General features: G+C 58.2%; 1 protein-coding gene across 2 annotated transcripts; it reads right to left on the minus strand.

Moving 5' to 3' along the window:
* Positions 1–9,093: 9,093 nt before the first annotated feature.
* On the minus strand, positions 9,094–15,195 carry HSD17B7 (hydroxysteroid 17-beta dehydrogenase 7). Of its 2 annotated transcripts, XM_014257532.2 has the most exons (10): positions 15,106–15,195; positions 14,765–14,968; positions 14,584–14,676; positions 13,689–13,803; positions 13,033–13,227; positions 12,060–12,164; positions 11,073–11,129; positions 10,470–10,568; positions 9,930–10,044; positions 9,094–9,818 (listed from the first exon to the last, which is right to left on the minus strand). In XM_014257532.2, the coding sequence occupies exons 1-9, from the start codon at positions 15,138–15,140 to the stop codon at positions 9,949–9,951; spliced, it is 999 nt and encodes a 332-aa protein (XP_014113007.2). In that variant the 5' UTR covers positions 15,141–15,195; the 3' UTR covers positions 9,094–9,818; positions 9,930–9,948. The 2 variants fall into 2 exon arrangements, with proteins under 2 accessions (XP_014113007.2, XP_005528694.2); XM_005528637.3 differs by having other exon boundaries at positions 9,094–10,044.
* Positions 15,196–16,194: the final 999 nt, after the last annotated feature.

Here is a 16,194-nt window from a genome sequence, read left to right on the forward strand (position 1 = left end):
GATGCCGAGGCTGTGCCGTTCCCCTCGGGCCGGTCCCGCTGGCGGGGCCGCAGCTCCCCCGCGCGGCCCGGCCCGGCCCGGACACCCGGGCGCTCGGGGCTGCAGCTCCTCACAGCTCCTGGCCATTAAAACGCTTCATGCCGGGGTCACAGAGCCGTGCTGGCCTGCCCGCGACCCCCCGAGCCTCCTGCAGGCGGCACAAGGCTTTCCTGGCAGGAGAGATGCTGCAGGGTGTTCTCCATGGCAGTGATCCCCCCCGGGAGCTCTCGGTGTCTCTCCCGGTGCCGGGATGCTCCGGGGTGTTCTCCATGGCAGTGATTCCCCCCGGTGCCGGGATGCTCCGGGGTGTTCTCCATGGCAGTGATTCCCCCCCCGGAGCTCTCGGTGTCTCTCCCGGTGCCGGGATGCTCCGGGGTGTTCTCCATGGCAGTGATTCCCCCCGGTGCCGGGATGCTCCGGGGTGTTCTCCATGGCAGTGATTCCCCCCGGTGCCGGGATGCTCCGGGGTGTTCTCCATGGCAGTGATTCTCCCCCCGGAGCTCTCCGTGTCTCTCCCGGTGCCAGGATGCTCCGGGGTGTTCTCCATGGCAGTGATTCCCCCCCCGGAGCTCTCGGTGTCTCTCCCGGTGCCGGGATGCTCCGGGGTGTTCTCCATGGCAGTGATTCCCCCCGGTGCCGGGATGCTCCGGGGTGTTCTCCATGGCAGTGATTCCCCCCGGTGCCGGGATGCTCCGGGGTGTTCTCCATGGCAGTGATTCTCCCCCCGGAGCTCTCCGTGTCTCTCCCGGTGCCAGGATGCTCCGGGGTGTTCTCCATGGCAGTGATTCCCCCCGGTGCCGGGATGCTCCGGGGTGTTCTCCATGGCAGTGATCCCCCCCGGAGCTCTCGGTGTCTCTCCCGGTGCCGGGCAGCCCCGCGCTGGGTGCAGCGCTCCAGGTGTGGCTGGGCAGAGGGGAAGGATCCTCCCAGTGGCTGCTATCAGCCCTGAGCTAACGCACCCAGAGCACCTTTCTCCTTCCTCCCCGCCAAGGTGTGTTCCTGGCTCCCGGCCAGCTTGTTCCCTACCAGCAGCCTCAGGGCTTTCTGTGCCCTTTCCAGCTTTCCAGCTGGGTGGCCCAGCACACACCGCTGTGGGGCTGTTGCTGCCCCGGTGCAGGACCCTGCCCTTCTCTGCCTTGAGCTCCCTGTCACCCCCTTTTCCCCAGCCCGGCTCCGCAGGGCAGACCAAGCCTCCGGCTGGCCAGGCACCCCTGCCGCTCCGAAAGGACACTCGTCACACAAGCTGGGCCAGAAAGATCCCCAGCATCACATGGATGGGACACATCATCTTCCTTGTTTTCTGGCCTGGAGGTGAGCGAGGTGAGCTACAGACTGTGGCTGATCCTTGCCTGCTCCTGGTATGTGCTGGAGCCCTTCCCAGGATCTCCCTGTGGCTTCAGCTCCTGTGGCTTTTGGTGCCACGGCCTCGGGTATCAGCAGCACGTTCTGGGGACAGACCAAAGCCTGGGGGCAGGTGCTGTCCGTGCTCCCCCCTGCAGCCCTCCAGGGGTCACAGACAGACAGACAGAGGCTGCTGGAATATGGCACCACGGTCCTGGGTCCCGCAGCAGCAGCCGGGGCTCCTGCAGGAGCTCCTGGGCAGCTGCCCAGGGCTGCCAGGGAGGCAGGCCAGTGTGGGGAGTGGCAGGGGGACTCAGCAGCTGCCACTGAGCTGCCACAGCACAGTGACACGGTGGCTGGGATGGCAGGAGGCCCCGCAGGCCGGCAGGAGCCGCGGCAGTCGGTGGCAGCGCTCCTGCCACAGCTCCAGCAAGGTTTGCTGCAGGTGCCCAGGGTGGGGGCAGCTCCCTCCCACGTCCATCTGCTGAAGGAGGAAATCCATCCCAAGGGGTGAATTAACCGGGCAGGAAAACTCGTGACGTGGCCCTGAGCTGCCCAGCAATTTGAGAGGTTTCCCCACTGACCGCAGCAGTGAGATTTTTGTTTATGGTTTTGTTTTGTGTTTGTGTGAGTCAAATGATAGCTGGGTGAGCAGGCACGTGCTCCGGAAACCATTCCGGGGCTGTCCTCGGGAGCAGGAGGCTGCCCAAGCCTGACCCTTCAGCATTCCTCCCTCAGAGCACCTGAGCAGAAGGAGGAGGCCTGTCCAAGCCAGAACAAAAAATGTATTTAAAAATATGTCCTAAACCCAGTAATGATAGAACTTCCCAAGAACGGTTTTTGAAACCGGGAGCGGGCCAGGCGAGTTGCACCGTGTCAGGTGGGTTAGCTGGCTGGGATGAGCCCCAGCCTTCCTAGGCAGGTCTGTTCCACCTGTAAGAGCTTGTGAGAGCAGCTGAAAGCTGGGTCTAGGAGAACTTGCAGCAAGCTGAGCTGTGCAGGCATCGATTACACAGCTCAGGACTGATTACTGCAGTGAGAGGAACCTGGGACTTCCTTCTTGCTCTGCCTGATAATGATACTGTGCTGAAATTCCTGCCTTCCTGTTCCCATTCACCGAGCAATGGCACATGCTGGGGTCTGACATTTTCCCACCAGTGTCAGAGACTTTTGGGGTTCACCTGGGCTTTCCTTCACATCAAGGGATTCTGTCCTGTGCTGGCACAGGTACCCACAGAGTACCGAGGAAAGCCCAGCCCCATGGCTACCCCTGCATGGCACAGCCAGGAAAACAGGTCTGCCTGTTAGTCCTGGCTTGAACAGCGCAGAAGATGATAAAGAAATCCAGTGGTAAACCCTAGGGTGTGTCCCTACCTCCGACCCCAAACTCATACCAAGCACCTTGGATGGGATGCAGCTGTTCCATCCAGCCTTCCTGAGATGCCAGCTGATTGTACCCATCCCCACTTCACACTGTAATTAACCCTGGCCCTGTGATCAAAGCCAGGTTATGCCTTGCTGCGTTTCAAAATACAAATCTCCTTGAGCACAAACATCCCATCCCACCCCATCCCGTCCGGCACGTGCCCTCTGTGCCCGTGGGGCTGTGCAGGACAGCCCCTGGGTTCTGAGCTTCCTCGCAGTGCCCAGCCTGGCAGCACAGTGCCAGGCTGCTCCCCCAGGGCTCAGATGGCAGGGATCTCATTGCCCAAAGCAGTGGGAAGGATCATCATTCCTCCTGCCCATCCCACCCTTCCTGGGGAGGCTGTGGCAGGAAGGGCTCTGCAGATCCAGCGGTGCCAAGGGCACTGCACGTGTGTGCCCTCGCTGCCCTTGGCTGCACCAGCACCAGCTGGGACCTCACAGAAAGCACCTCGAGTGAGCAGCTTTTGGCACAAAATGAGTGGTTTTAGACAAAAGCCCCGATTTGCAGTGCTGGTGCAGAAGGACAGATCTCCCCACGCAGCCCTGGCCGCAGTGCCCTGTCCACACACCTTCCCCCTCCCTGCACCCCTCCATGCCCCCCTGACATGGCAGGGGATGAGAAGGGAAGCAGGGGCTTGTGGTAGCCATGGAGCTGCTCAGGGACAAAGCGAGGAAGCAAAACCTGTTTCAGTCTCTCAGGCAGAAGAGCAGAAGTTCCTGGGGCAGCCTCCAACTTGGACAAAAGTCAGGCTCTGAGGACTGGTTGGCTCCAGGGAATCCAGCTTGGCTGGCCCACATGAGTCCCAGCTGTGTTGGCACCCACCTTGGGATGTCCCCCTTGCCCTGCCCTGCTCTCCCCTGAGCTGAGCCGTGGCCCTGAGGGCTCAGGGGCTGTGCAGGGACAGCCGGGCAGAGCCTGCGCACCCCAGCCAGCCCCTGCAGAGGATGCTGGGGGTCAGCACTCAGCCCTGCTGGCAAAGCCAGCGTGCACCAGCTCCAGGACAGCCTGTCCTGCTCCAAAAAACACTTCAGAGGGGTCCAGGCCCCGTGGTTGGAGCCACATCTCACACTGCAGTGCAGAGCTGACCTTTGTCCTGCAGCAATCAAATCACTGATGAACACCTCACTGAGGGATGCACGGGCAGGGGAAAAAGGTGGAGAGAAAATAGGGATTAGCAAGGCCTGATAAAAACATGACCTCTCTCTGACAGCAGCCTGTGTCACAACAGACAGTATTGCCAGGTCCCTGGGGAATGGATGAGCTCAGCTCCTCAGGGAGGGAGCTGCGAGCAGCAGCCTGGCCAGCAGCATTCAGGGAGGCTGATTGATGAACTGGGATGTGCTGGGACAGGTTTCTCCAGCAGTCACCACATACCTGCGGCTCCTGCCGCTGAGGTGCCCTGGGCAGCACATCCAGGGATGGCACCAGGGCCACCAAAGCTGTCTGAAGGGTCTGCATGCTGAATGCTGAAGGGCCTGCAGCTGCAGCCATGAGAGGAGCACGGAGGTCCCTTGGCTTGGAGGAAGAAGAGGAGACTGAGGGGAGAACTCGTAGCAGGTGACAGCTTCCTCACAAGGGGAGCAGGAGGGCAGGCACCAATCCCTTCTGTCTGCTGACCAGCAGCAGAACCTGAGGGAACGGGCAGAAGCTGTGTCCAGCAAGGCTTAGGCTGGACATTAGGAGAAGGTTCTTCACCCAGAGAGTGCTTGGGCACTGGAACAGGCTCTCCAGGGAAGTGGTCATGCCTGCCAGAGTTTCAGAAGTGTTTGGGCAATGCTCTCAGGCACGTGGTGTGATTCTTGGGGTGTCCTGTGCAGGGCCAGGAGTTGTTCTTTGATGATCCTCGTGGGTCCCTTCCAGCTCTGAGATTCTATGGAAGCTGTTCCAACACGCTCTCTGTGTGCCCCGGGATAGCAGCAGCACATCTCAGCTCACTGAAGATCCCGTGGGCTTTTGGGGGCCCAAGAGGCATTTGGGAGGACACCTTCCTACCACCAGCTCCCAGACTGCACCGAGGATGGCTGTGTGCACAGAGGAGTGACATTTCCTGCAGGAATGCCCTACCCTCGTGGTCCCTGCTCATGAAACACTGGGGCCGTGACCCCAGGGCACCGGGAGGGCTTTGCTGGTGCTGGAAATGCCCAGGGCCATCACCAGGGGGTGGGAGGATGCCGCTGGTGCCCAGGAGGTGAGAGCTGCCTGCTGGGCTGTCCTGTGCTGGCTGATTCACTGGCCCCGTGCCCGGATTTGAGAAAGGCAAAGGCTCAGTGCCAGCAGCACTTCTGGTCCCCCTGCAGATGGCAGAGGGGTCCCCAAAGCCCCTCCGTGGGACAGGGCACGCGGCAGCACCCCCCCGTGCAGAGCAGGGACCTCCATCACGGATGTGCCCGTGGCTGAGCGCTCCAGGGCTGCACCAGCCCCACACCCTGTCCCTCCTGGAGACAGCTCACCCTGTCCCTCCTGGAGACAGCTCACCCTGCAGAGGATGGGCCTCTTCCCGCAGGTGCCCAAGGCCAGCACATAATGGACAGAGACCCCTCACAGCTCAGGGCATGAAGGAGAATGGCTAGTGCCCTGTGGCCCCGCAGGGAACCAAGAGGTGGATTATTAATGTCATTATTAATGCCATTATTAATGCCATTAATGCCTATTGCTGCTCCGGGAGGGCCATCCTTGACCAGGGACCTCCAAAGCCCACGTCACCATGGGCTGTAACAAAACACCTGAGATGTGCACAGAGCCCAGGCTGCCCCTGCTGCAGCCATTCCAGCTTCTCTGACCTTGGTCCCTGTTCCCAGCCCAAACGTGGGCCATGGTGCCTGCAATGGGCTCCCCGAGCCCCTGCCCTGCCTGGCAGCGAGCCCAGGGCCCCAGGAGGAGCCATCCTGAGGCAGCCTCCAGCCCTTCTGCTCCCCACACCTCTGCCCTGACACGGACACGAGCGGTGCCTCCCCCTGCCCCCTGCCTGCTCCCATCCTCCATCACCAGCTGGGCACAGCAGCAAGGGCCTGGCTCATCCCAGGAGCTGCCCAAAGCCCAGGGAGCCACGAGCTGCTGGAAGGGATCCGAGGAACTGCGGGCAGGGATGAGGTACAGCCCCCGAGCCCCGAGCTGGTGAGGGTGAGGATCTGCCCTGCTCTGGCTGCTGTCAGTGATTTCAGGGCACACAGCTGCCAGGGCTGCAGCCAGGACACGGCAGCACCCTGCTCTAGCCCTCACAGCGCTGTGTGGGGGTGATTTATCCCAACCACCACAGCCAGTTTGGCTTTTGCTGCCTCACCAAGAGCTCGGACGACAAAGACACGAAATATTGCTGCACCTGCCCAGAGGGGTGCCAGCCACCCCTGTGACTCAGGGAGCTCCCAAGGGGAGCTGAGCCCAGCTGAGCTGACCAAAGCTTCTGCTGAGACCGGCAGGAGCCCAGAGGAGGCCAGGGCTGGAGCTGTGCCCCCATGTCTGTCAGTCTGTCTGTGTGTCTGTGTGTGTGTGTGTCTGTGTGTCTGTGTGTCTGTGTGTCTGTGTGTCTGTGTGTGTGTGTGTGTGTCTGTGTGTCTGTGTGTGTGTGTGTGTCTGTGTGTCTGTGTGTCTGTCTGTCTGTGTGTGTGTGTGTGTGTGTGTCTGTGTGTCTGTCTGTCTGTCAGTCTGTCTGTGTGTCTGTCTGTCAGTCTGTGTGTCTGTCTGTCAGTCTGTCTGTCAGTCTGTGTGTCTGTCTGTCAGTCTGTGTGTCTGTCTGTCAGTCTGTCTGTCTGTCAGTCTGTCAGTCTGTCTGTCAGTCTGTCTGTGTGTCTGTGTGTCTGTGTGTCTGTGTGTCTGTGTGTCTGTCTGTCTATGTGTCTGTCAGTCAGTCTGTCTGTCAGTGTGTCAGTCTGTCTGTCTGTCAGTCTGTCTGTCTGTCAGTCTGTCAGTCAGTCTGTCTGTCTGTGTGTCTGTCAGTCTGTCTGTCAGTCAGTCTGTCTGTGTGTCTGTCAGTCTGTCTGTCTGTCAGTCTGTCAGTCAGTCAGTCTGTCTGTGTGTCAGTCAGTCTGTCTGTCAGTCAGTCTGTCAGTCAGTCAGTCTGTCAGTCAGTCTGTCTGTCAGTCAGTCTGTCAGTCAGTCTGTCAGTCAGTCAGTCTGTCTGTCTGTCAGTCAGTCAGTCTGTCTGTCAGTCAGTCAGTCAGTCTGTCAGTCAGTCTGTCAGTCAGTCAGTCTGTCTGTCTGTCAGTCAGTCAGTCTGTCTGTCAGTCTGCCTGTGTGTCTGTCTGTCTGTCAGTCAGTGTGTCTGTCTGTGCAGCTTCTCCTCCAGCACACGGGGCCCTGCACACACGTCCAGCAGCTGTGCTGCCCTGCACAGCCCGAGCCCAGGCCTCGCTCCTGCCTGCTGGGCTTGGGGCAGCCTGGAGGGAGAAATGAGCGCACAGCGAGCTGCTCTGCCTCAAGGTGAGCCTCACCTGCCTGCCCCGCTCCCTCCCCTGCTAGCACTTCGGTTTGGTACAAACCCCTGCATCTGCAGGGGGACTCTGGCCTTTCCAGGCCCTCCTCACTGACTGCTGGTGCCAAAAATGTTAATGACAGCATCACAGCCTCCCCAGGCTCTGCTCGTGCACAGCAGCATCGACTGACGAGCTCAACAAGGAATTTAACACTCATACTGATTCTTCTCACAGGCATCATCCGCCAGTTCCCTTTTTGATTTCTCCTCTGAGCACAGCTCCATGTTTTGAAGCGGTGCTGACAATCTTCCCTGACCCTGGGGGCAGTCCTGGCTCTACAAAACTCTCAGCAAAATCCACCAGGTCCAGGTCCCTCTTGGCTCTTCCCTGCCACCAGCCAGGTCACGCTGCTGCAACACTCTCAGAGGGGCTTTTGCTCCCTGCTTCTCACCCAGGTCCTCAGAGTTATGTCTCTCCTCTCCCCACCAAGATTTTCAACATCAAAGTTGCCATCCACTAAGCTTGGATCTTTCCAAACAAGCTGGCTTGTTGGTGTTCCATCCACCTGTTTACAGGGACATGCCAGTCCTTGTTGTTCTCTTCCATCCCGTTCCCTTCCCCTCCTGGAGAGGCAAAGGTCACCCAGCCACGGGATTTCAGCTCTGACACAGGGCAATACAGGTGATCACTCAGCTCAGAAGCATTGTGTCAGGCTGTCTTTTGAGTAACACTTGCCATTTCATTTATCTCAGCCCAGAGACAGAATGAGGCAGGGATGACAAATGACTGAGTGCCTCTGCATCTGGGGCAGGTGGCAATCCTAAAGCTGGAGCTGGTGTTACAGCAAAGCTCGAGGTTCTCAGTGCAAGCAGCCGAGGCAAGGTGATTTTTGCTCTCCAGAGCGAGGAGCCCAGGACTGCTGGAGGATGCTGTGGGGACCAAGGAGCCCCAGCTGAAGAGAGCCAGCCACTGACACTCCCTGTGCAGAAGGGAAGGCACCAGGGGTTTGGTCCCAGGGCATTTTAGGACGCAGCTGAACGAAGCCACAGAATCCAGGTCTGGTGCTGGGACCGGCTTTACTGCACTGAAATAAACATCACCAAAGGCCCAGCCCAATCTGCTCCCCAGCTCTGAACAGCCACAGCTGAGGGAGGCACCACCCCACAGAGGGCAGCTCCTCATTCTGTTCCATGCCAGGCCAAAAGCCAGCTCAGCCTAGGGAGGCACCTGAGCCTGCCCACACTAGTGCTGGTGCCTCAGGTCCTCACACAGGGCTGAGCTGGGAGATCTCAGCCCCAAACTCGAGACTGAGACACCTCTGCTGCTGGTGCCACCCCTCTGCTCTGCTCAAAACCAGCAGAGGATGGGAAGAAGTTAAAAAATGAAAGCAAGGTTCTTTAACTCTGTATTCCCACAGGCCAATTCCACCCAGAGCCTGGATTGTCCTGGCTGCCAGCTCTGCCAGCAGGTTTCCTACCCAGAGCCCAGAGTCCCCTCTCTGTGGGCACCCAGCACAGCCTCCCTCTAACCTCACCTGACCCCAGCCAGCCCCAGCCAAGGGAGCATTAAACCCGTAATTAATTATGTGACAGAGCAGGGTGAGCAAGCACCAGAGACATCTCCCAGGAGCCTAAGGCTGGGAAATAGTCTCAGGCTTCCCACAGGTGCTTAGCACACAAAACCACGCTGGAATCTTCAGAAATCACTCATGTCTTTCCTTACTAAAGAAGTCACCACCTTTCTGGCTTACCAGCCCTTCTGTGGCAGACTCCACGCGTCCCAGGTACGCACAGCTTTACACACAAGGCAACAATTTCAATTTCCTTCCAGCCCTCCAAGTCAAAGGTAGATGGATATTGGAATAAAAACACCACTGCATCAAGGACAAACCAGTTTCAGTCATTTATTCATTACAGCACTTGAAGTTACTTGGTGGCAGGTACTTGGTGAAGGTCCCCAGATAAACAACAGGAAGAATGGTTGGTACAACAGATTTATATAAAAAGAGTTAAATAGGTAAAAGAACATGGTAACCTCTCACTCTTGCTCTAAACAGAGCACACTGGCCCCGAGTCCAGGTCAGCATCATCCTTTCAAGCCAGTCATGGTTAAAACCCTCCAGTGCCCGTACCCAGGGGACAGCGAGGCATCTGTTCTCACAGTTGAGGCAGGCGTGTGCTCCTCAGGAGCTTGGGTTCAGCTGCTGGGCAGACCCTGCCTGCCAGAGAGGCTCCAGCTTGCTGAGCAGGTCTGCACAGCCAGCCCCAGTTCCATGAACAAGGGCAGCTCTGCTGAAGGTGAGCCTTCAAGTACATCAGGATCAGCCACAGGAGATGTGTTTGAGCCAGCTACAAACGCCAGCAGAGGCAGGATGCAGGGCAGCAGCCCAGACTGCTGCCTGTGCTGCCCTGAGCCAGATGGAAACCACAGGGGTTGAGGCTGCTCCCGAGCCACGCACAGCTCAGTCACTGCTTTGCAACTGTGTGAAGACAGACTCTGCCTACTCGAGGTCTCCAGTTTCTCCTAAAGAAAAATCTCATAGCAAAAGGTCTAAGCACTTCTCTTCAGCTTTCACACTTCCATTTTCAGGAACTGTTCACCTTCTGTGGAGAAGGAAGATGGATTGTGTCTGAAGCTGTGTGCCTGCAGGAGGGCTGGCAACACAGGTAGCACCAGAATGAAGAAATCCCAGGTCACTGATACAAGACTCTCACCCCACTGAGATGGCTTTACTTAATCTAAGAGATCACGGTATTTCTCTAGAGTCTGCTCCTCCAGTTCCAGCAGCTTCTGGTAAAATTTCTCAGCAGTGTCTTCATCCACATCCATCTGGAAAACAAGGAAAACAGCACTGTGAGACCATCACCTCCTCGGTGGCAGCCAGTGCAGACACTGAGAGCAGCTCTGGGGAAAAGCAGAGGGCATTTCCAGAGCTGCTACCTTCACAAACAGCCAACTAAAGACACCTGTCACCAGGGCATAAGCCAGAACATCATTCCACACTTAACATGCTCTGATCATCACTTCCATTATCTTCCAGGCTCCAGCCTAAGCCAGGAGTTACTGTAGGAAACACTGCAGATAACCCCACATCCCCTTCCTGCTGCTTAGCATTCAACAAGCATCTCCCTGGATGTGTTTCCTGGAGTGGAAACCCCAGGCACAGGACACCCTTGGCACCAGCCCTCCCATGCAGAGCACATGACAGAGCCCCAGCCAAGTCCCCTGCAGCAGGGAGCTCCCTCTCCACTCACCTTCCGAGGCTCCACGTAGCATCTCCCCAGTCCAGAAGTGCAGCTGTGGTACTTGACAAGAGAATCCAGGTACTCTGGCTTCTGCTTGAACAGCCACACCTGGGGAGAGCAGCACAAAGGTGTGCAAGTCCAGCCACACGCCTGCCCAGCCCAGCCTGGCTGCCAGCAGACACAGGAGACACCCCAGGTGCTCCCACCAAGCAGGGGGAGCTGTGACATGCCAGGTTCTGAGCTGGCCCCCCTTCAGATGTGACCCACCTGAGCCAGGAGTAACACTGCCAAAGCAGTTCAGCACGGCTGAACTCGCTCCCACTGTGCTTGAGACACGCTGTGCCCCCCATCACCCACCTCCACCCCCTGTGCTGCACATGGCTCTCCCTGGACAGGACGTTCTGCCAAGATCATTTATTTTATAGCTACTGGATGGAGCTCATAGAGCACCAAGGGGCAGATCAGCCCAAGGCTGCTCCCTGCTGTGGTGTTTGGGGGTCAAACACAGCACCACCCACCAGCCTTGCTGAGAGCCTCTTTGCTCAAGCCACAAGACCCCAGAGAAGCCACCCAGAAGGAAGGAATATTAAAATCAAGTTGTGAAGTACTTACGTGAGCTTCTGCTCCATTATAGGGTGTCAGAGTATAAGTTTTGGCAAAAAATCGGATCTGAGGGGAAAAGAAGGACATGGCAGAATCTGTACTGTGGCCCAGGGTTTGTTGGCAAGCCCTGAGCAGCCCAAACACTCCAGATAACCTGCCAGAGGTACAAATGCCTCTCAAACTGGGCAGTGGGTACCACTGCACACAGACTAAAGCATCCCTTTATCAGCACAAAGCGTTCTCTGGAGCCCCAGCAAGTGTCACTCCCTGATGAGCTCACCCCAAGGCAGGAGCAACAGCCCACACACACCACAGGTGCCTCTTCTGGAAAGGTCTCAGGGCAGGACTGGCAGCTTTGAGGACAACTGAGGAGGCACTGCCTCTCTGCTGCCAGGAGAAATGTGATCCATCAGGATCAGCTGCTGCAAGCTGGCAGCTTGAGATGAAGGGCCACTCTTGCAGGGAGAGCACCAAGGCTCAGAGCAGGCAGCCTCCAGGGACAGGGCTGCAGGGAAACTGGAAAGATGAAGGCCAGAGGAAGAAAGGCAAGGAAACTTTTGGGGCAGCAGGGGGAGAGGCAACAGAGAGCAGGAGGCTTTGCTTTCCATGGGCTTGGAAAGAGAAAAGCAACACTGCCTTCTAGAGGAATGGAAAGAACAACACTGGAAACCAGGTTGTTCTAGAAATGAACAGCATCTCAAAGCACAGGGGCCAAGCTGGGGCCACATCCTGAGCTCTGCTGCCAGCAAGCTGATGGTGTTCCACCAGCAGGACTGGCAAACCTTGCCTGGACAAACACTGCAGGGCTGAGCCCTGCCCCTCTGCACAGTGCCCAGCACCACAGCTCCCAACTCAGCTTGGAAACTGGAGCCCCGAGAGGAGAAAGGGAAGGTTTGCAGAGGGCCCAGCCTGCCCAGCCCAACGGAAGGAAGAAATCTGTAACAACACAGGCAGCAGCAAGGCTGCAGTGAAGTGTGTCACAGGACATCCACTCACCAACCACATGATGGGCATTAGCAGCTTCCACAGAAAAACAGGCAAAATTCTGTAGGTCATGTTGGACATAACGAGCCCAGGACAAACAACACTGGAATACAGACCCTGCAGAGAAGAAACCAAGTCAGTGTGCAATTACACCACAGCTAAAAGAATGGCTCACGCTCCTTCCCTCCCAGTACAGCAAGACAGGGTGTGTACAGACAACAACACTCCACTAAGTACAGAGCAGAGAGCAATTGGATGTAGTGATTTTTAAGAGGCCCAGATTGGAAATGTTTGTGTTACATCTGTGCCCATTTCAAAGCCCCAGGATAGGAAATGCAGCCTCCTGGTGCAATCTCCATGCAGGTCAGCAGCCACAGCAGACATCCCACAAATAACAGCCCTCTCAGACCAAAGGCTACCTCTTCTTTAAGATAGAAGAGCTCAGCCTTTTGGGACTAAACCATTTTCCCCAGAAGTGTTTGAGAATGGCACAACCTGCTGGACCAGGGCTGCAGCTGCCAACAAAATCCATCAATCCCCCAGGACAGGGAAGGCAAGCTGCTTGTACAGCTCACTGAGACAAAGCTGAGCAGCAGCAGAGCCATCAGCACAGCCTGCAGCTCCAGTGCTTGCACTGCCAGAGCAGCCCTGTGCTGATGGGCAGGGACACCTGAAAAAAGCAGAGGCTCTTTGCTCTTTAACACCAACTCTGAGCTGAAGAGAAGAGCCTGCAAGGTAAGAACCGCTCCCAGAATCTCCCTCTTTGGGAAGTTTTCCTGGCAAGAACTGCAGAATCTGGCAATCTCTCTGGCAGATTCTCCACCCCCTACACCACCAGTTCAGCCCCAGCCACGTTTAGCTCTTACCTGTGCATTAAGGAACGCACCAGATTGCTATGAATGCAACTAGGTAACAACAATGTCATGATAATTACAAACAGCAGAAGCTCATTAGGTCCCTGCAGCAACGCAAACCTCATCATCACCTGGCCATTAAGTTTCCTGTTCAGGACCACACTTGTCAGGTCAGTAGCATATTTAGAGGAACTGTATGATTCCTGCCCCTTGGCATGCTGATAGTCAGCGAGGCTGAAGGCAGACTCCCTGGCATTGCTGGAGGAGGTCCAGATAAGTCGTGAGGGCTTCTCGTTACCGCAGAGCAGAGCCTGAAGCTGACGAACCTGGAAAAAGAATCCTTAACTTATTTAACGCATCTTAGGGTATAACTTTACAGCACCCAAGGCTGTGAGCTTCTCTCAGCTTTCTCAGCCAGCTTTTCCTAGACTAGCCAAAAGGAGACACTTGTACAAGCAGCTGTCATTCTGCTGGACAGCTCCGTTGAGCACCTCAGAATTTAATACAGCCAAGCCTTAGTATTTATCCCACCAGACTGAAAACTACGTATGACTGACCTTTGTCTGCTGGCTCACTAAAGTAACTTCAAAATTATATTAACTCTTGCAACAAAAGTCACCATTTAGTGCTATTTAAACAGATGTCAAGGCCTTTACCCTTGTCATTCTTCATCTGTCAGACTGCAGCCTTCATCAGCATCTGAACCCGTGAGATCTGTGCTGCCCAGACCCATCCCTACCCACATCAGACATCAGACTGAGGGTTCAACCTTCCCACAAAGCCTCACCAGCATGAAGTGTCCAAAGAGGTTGGTAGCAAACACCTCCTGGAGCCCATCTCCATTCAGCCTGTCCGTCTGGGTCATGATGCCTTCTGCGGTGGTCAGCATGTGGAGCACCTTCCTGGAAGCCAAGAGCAGGAGCTGGTGAGGAACAGTGCCAGGAGGAACCCAGCACTGCCCCACCTCACAGGCACTGCACAGCTTCACCTTCGAGGGCAACATCAAACCATGGAAAGAACAGATGGGAAAGGTCTACGGAGTATGGCAGGTCCTTCATCCACAGGGGCCTCAATACTGACCAGACCAGAGAAGATCTGTCCCTTCCTTCACTTTCCCCTGGTAAAGTACTGTTACCAACATCTCCTTCCCTCATTTCACACTCAGATAACTTAATCAAGCTCCAGCATGGAAGCAGGCCCTCAGGCCATAGCTAATGGAGGCAAGAAAACCAGTCTGGCACCAGTGCTCAACAGCCCAGCAGTTCTGCTAGACACAAGTCACTGCTCCTCAGCTCAGCTTCCCCGTGCCACCCACACCAACACCACCAGCTTCACAAAGCACTGAGACCCACAGCTCTGAACAGCTACAAAAACCCACCCTGGCATCACAACAACGGGAAAGAGACACAGACTTCACCAGAGCAGCATTTCTCGTGCAGGGGCTGCAGGCTTTGGGTGACCTCTGGCCCTCCCCATGCACCCTCAGAGCTGGGATCAGGACCAGCCCAGCAGAGCACTCAGTCACCAAAGCCACCCCGCACACGGGAGCACAGGGATGGGCTCTGTCTCACACCAGGGAGGGACACGGGCTCCTCAGCACCGGACCCAAGGACACATTTGGGGATGGCAGCTCCCCATGCTGCCCACAGGCTGGGACCGGGACCCCCGGCAGCATCTCCTACCCGGTGAGGAGACCGTGCCAGAGAGCCTTGAAGTTCACGTGCGGGTTGGGCATGATCCCAGCGTTGAGGTAGACAAAGTCCAGGCGCTGAAACCTGCGTGGAGAAGAGCGCAGGAGGCGGGTTCGGAGGGGGGGTCAGGGCTGTCCGCTGGGGTGGGGGCTGATGGGGGCAGATCCCGTACCTGCAGCGGAGCTCACGGGCGGCCCGCAGCACGGAGGCCAGGTTACCCAGGTCCACCTCCACGGTGGACACCTGTGCGGAGGGGTGGGTGGCCAGGATGAGGTCCCGCGCGGCTTCGCTCTTCTGCTCGTTGCGGCAGGCGATGCACAGGTGGATGCGGCCATCCTCATCCAGCAGCCGCTGGCACAGCGCCAGCCCCACGCCGCTGCAACGGGACGGTGTCAGAGAGAGCCCTGCCCGGCCGGCCAGCCCGCCCCTCCCGCTCCCAGCCCGGCGGTGGCCCGTGGCCCGGCGGTGGCCCGTGGCCCGGCGGTGGCCCGTGGCCCGTGGCCCAGCGCTCACCCGCTCGCCCCGGTCACCAGCACCACGCGCTCCATCGCTGCCCCCCGCCCGCCGCCCCCGCGCTTTAAGCGCTGCGCGCGCCCGGGCCCGCCCCGCCCCGCCCCGCAGCCAATCAGAGCGCGGCAGGGGGGCGGGGCCTGGCCCCGGTGGCGTGATGGTGAGCCGAGCGCGGGGGGCGGGGCCAGAGGGACACGCCCCCATGACCACGCCCCAGTGACGCAGCCCGGCGCAGAGGCCACGCCCATACGCTGTGGCCACGCCCACTCCGCACAGGCCCCGCCCCCTTGGCGGCCAGCCTGGGGTGTCCCCGCTGTCCCCTCCCGTTCCCACTGCCGCTCCCACCGGGACCCCGCCGTGCCGCTCTGCCCCGCGCTGCCATCCCGTGCCACCCAGGGAGGTTTTGCAGCGCAGCAGAAGTGCCCGGCAGGTCGCTGTTCCCCCGGCCCGGGGAGGTCTGGGTGCGCGGGGCAGCCCTGCTGCAGGCGGGGTCCCAGCTGGAGCAGGGGATGGACACACCAGAAACCACACCAGGACACCCCAGCGTGTTCCTGAGTGCGCAGATGGTGCAGGGTGCCCGGGCCCTGGGAGCTGCAGTGTGCCCCGCCTGCCCCAGGGCTCCCAAACTGCTGAGACACGGCTGGGATGGAACACAACGCACCCGGGGCTCGGGGCGGACAGCCGAGGGGACAGGCAGAGAGAGGCACCAGCTCCATGACATCAATAAAGCCCGAACTCTTCCTCGACACGCTCAGCAGGGGTGAGACACCCTCTGTGGCAGCCAGCCAATCTGCAGGGCACAGAGAGCTGCACAGCCCACCATCCCTGCCCTGCCCTCTCCCAGCCCCTCTGCAGGGCACAGAACACTGCACATCCCTGCCCTGCCCTCTCCCAGCCCCTCTGCAGGGCACAGAACACTGCACATCCCTGCCCTGCCCTCTCCCAGCCCCTCTGCAGGGCACAGAACACTGCACATCCCTGCCCTGCCCTCTCCCAGCCCCTCTGCAGGGCACAGAACACTGCACATCCCTGCCCTGCCCTCTCCCAGCCCCTCTGCAGGGCACAGAACACTGCACAGCCCACCATCCCTGC

The sequence above is a fragment of the Pseudopodoces humilis genome, chromosome 10, assembly GCF_049639895.1.
Source record: "Pseudopodoces humilis isolate 2021_Gansu_Grassland_sample_001 chromosome 10, ASM4963989v1, whole genome shotgun sequence".
In the NCBI taxonomy this organism is placed as follows: domain Eukaryota; kingdom Metazoa; phylum Chordata; class Aves; order Passeriformes; family Paridae; genus Pseudopodoces; species Pseudopodoces humilis.